Source organism: Gossypium arboreum, chromosome 10 (genome assembly GCF_025698485.1).
Source record: "Gossypium arboreum isolate Shixiya-1 chromosome 10, ASM2569848v2, whole genome shotgun sequence".
In the NCBI taxonomy this organism is placed as follows: domain Eukaryota; kingdom Viridiplantae; phylum Streptophyta; class Magnoliopsida; order Malvales; family Malvaceae; genus Gossypium; species Gossypium arboreum.
In genome coordinates, this window is record NC_069079.1 from 85796619 (window position 1) to 85799709 (window position 3091).

Genomic DNA, 3091 nt, shown 5'->3' on the forward strand with positions numbered 1-3091 from the left:
AAAAAAAAGGAAAATCAAAATCTCACTCACCCCAAAAAATACCTTTTGGTTACCCGCTCGTTACTCCCTCTTCTTCTCATCTATGTCGCTCGCCCTAAATCCCCCAAAAAAATTTAGCTACTCTTCTTCTACACTTTCCTTTAACTTCATCCATCTCTCTTTCCCTTCTCCATTATACACCCTTCTTTGGACTTTTTTGTGCTTTCTTTTGAGGTAAAAACAAGGGGAAGGTAACACTGCTGTGAAGCTCAGCTTTGGGTTTTCTTTTTTGGTTTAGGTAATGGTGCTAAGGCTCGATGGCACAAATGTTTCGGGGTTTAAATTCCTCTTCTTATTGCGGTCATGTATGGTCTCATGTCCATCCTTGTTCACTCCATAATGTACACCAAGTTCATCACGCCTTTGGGGATCGATGCGTCTCTCAATCGTTTCTTTGAAGCCAGAGCTATCGATCATGTTCAAGTCTTAGCACATGAAATCGATGGTCGTCAAGTGCGTCAGCTTATCTCTTTTAACTTTCTTTCCATCACGTCCTGTATTTTTTTTCTTTTTTTTTTCCTTTCTATTTTACTGGATAGCTTTAAATCATTACTATTATTATTAGTTTATTCTCACTGCTTAGATTGAAGGTAACCTCTGGGGTAGCTGAAATGGAAAAAAAAATTCAAATTTATTGTTGTGGTAGAGTAGGACTTTATGTTAGTGATTATGGGTTTTCGTTGTTCAATAGGAAAGGCGTCAGGGTTTGAAAGAAGCAGCAGAGTATATTAAGGCACAGTTGGAAAGGTTGAAGGAGAGAGCTGGGTCAAATTTCAGGTTTGTATACACTTGTTTTAAGGCTGAATTATTTTGTTTCAAATTGGGTTTTTATATATTTCATTAATTTTGTTCAAAGTTTCTAGCTTTAACTTTATTTAATTTCCTTAATTTACAGGATTGAGATTGAAGAGAATGCTGTTGGTGGGTCATTCAATATGATGTTCTTAGGCCATGGTATATCATTTGGTTATAGAAATCATACAAATATTTTGGTGAGGTAAATCTATGAAACTGAATAGGGTTCCTTTGATTTTGATTTATATTGTTTTCTATCATTTGATTAGGATTGTCAATTCCTACTTTTGATGTGCCAATGTCACCAAAGAAGGCTCTCCATGCTGCAATGCTGAAACATCGTTTTACAGACACTACTGGATCATGTAAAGTTTTATTTTGGATGCTAACAACGAAAAGGTCTTCTAATCCTCTCATCAAATGGAATTAAAAAGATGAAGTGAAGCTCTTTATCAAATAACATGTTCACTTAAATTCTTTTTACTTGCCATTATAGATTTTGAACTGCTTTAATCTATGAACTGTTAAAATACTTAGCTTGTTTTCTTGCTTGTGTCTACCATTTCAATCTTATCAGGATGATGCAATATGTGCCTTCCTATACAATAATAAATTTGAAACCAAATTCCACAGTTTCGCTTTCTTTCATGTTTGATGTGCTAGTGTGTTTATATCTTTAGGTTATCCTTGAATGAGAGAAATGAAATGATTTGTTTGGTTGGCTTGACATATATCTATATTTAATGGTAATTTGAGATATGTTTTGAGTGATTAGGAATATTAGTCCTTCTGGTGCATGCAGGGGCCAGTTCCTATTAGTAGTAGTAGTTTTAAGTTGGTTAAGTATTTGTGAGGCAATAGTGTGCCTTGAGATCTTATAGATGATGACTGAACCTTGACAGAAAAGGCAAAGATTGAAGCTCAAATCTTAGCTGCTGAAGTAGTAGCAAAAATGAAGGCAGAGGTTGAGCTGAAAAAGCAACGGGAAAGAGAAATAGAAGATGCTCAAATTGCATTACAAAAGCTTTTTATCTTTTTCTTTTGTTTTCTTTTTTGTCCTTATTATGTTTATATAGTGGAGGGTTTTAGACGCTATAACACTGTAATACCATATAGTATATACAAAAAATAAGAATTATAATAATTTATCATAATTTTTTAGAATATCAATGGAACTAAACTTGTTAAAAATAAATTTTATAAAAGAACAATTGAGTAAAATGTGCTTTTATTTAATCTTATATTAATTTTATATTCTAACCAAATGAATCAAATAAGTTAACATCAAATTTCACCCGCAAATTATAGTACGAGATTTGGCAAACCAACAGAAAAAAATATTTGAAAAAACACACTAGGAAATTGAAGGCATTGATAACGATTTCACTATATTGTCCTAGGCAAATTAATCTGTCACTCTTTGGCACAAGAGGTTGACTGTATCAATTGGTAATTTCCCTACTCTTTCCCTCTGTTGTTGCAGACGTAAACAAACAAATTAAGAGTCTTTCCACCCACATGAAAGACATAAATTGTATTACTATGATGTAAATAAAATATATATCCTAAAATATATATAGGTAGAAGTACCAGTAGATCCCTTTATTATAGAGCTTAGATAAAATTAGTCTTATACTATTAAAAAGAATCAAATAATGATAAATTTTAACAGAGTTAATATTTAGTAACGAATTAATATTTTGAAAGCATTTATGATTTTACATATGAAATCTTTTATTTGAAGTTGAACTTTAAATAAAAAAATTTCATGTAATTTTTAAACAATAAATAACTCTGTTAAAACTTGATTTTATTTGATTATTTTCAATAGTATAGAGATAAATTTCCAAAAAAGAAAATTTGTACAGCGGCTAAACTGTTCTTTTCAAAAATAGGCCTAATTTGATCCCGTTACTATAATATAGGGACTTGAGAGGTACATTCACGGATGTATATATGTAAAGTGAAATTGCTTAAATTGATAGTAGTTATTAATTAATTTACAATGAAGTCTATATGATATCAGATTAGAGCATGACAAAGTCAGTAACTTTTGGAGGTTTTTATCTTATTATGTTTACTTTTATGTGGTATAAATACATTTAGCTGTGTATTCTTTTTTGTGATTTTATTGGTGTTCATGTGAAGAGATGCATATTATTATTAATCGTGAGGTTTCGTAAAAGGTTTTAATATTTATAACTACTCGTTCTTGAACTAACTATTATCGCGATGTAGGCAAGTGTACCTATCGAAC

General features: G+C 31.3%; 1 protein-coding gene across 6 annotated transcripts; it reads left to right on the forward strand.

Annotated features, from left to right (window-relative positions):
• LOC108472896 (uncharacterized) lies at positions 1-1978 on the forward strand. Of its 6 annotated transcripts, none has more exons than XR_008272630.1 (5): positions 1-492; positions 731-816; positions 935-1036; positions 1104-1199; positions 1737-1978. XR_008272630.1 is itself a non-coding variant. In XM_017774456.2 (5 exons), exons 1-5 carry the CDS (start codon positions 343-345, stop codon positions 1750-1752), a joined length of 441 nt encoding a protein of 146 aa, XP_017629945.1. In that variant the 5' UTR covers positions 1-342; the 3' UTR covers positions 1753-1978. The 6 variants fall into 6 exon arrangements, 5 of the variants coding, with proteins under 5 accessions (XP_017629945.1, XP_017629946.1, XP_017629948.1 ...); XM_017774456.2 differs by having other exon boundaries at positions 935-993; positions 1104-1233; XM_017774457.2 differs by having other exon boundaries at positions 935-993.
• Positions 1979-3091: the final 1113 nt, after the last annotated feature.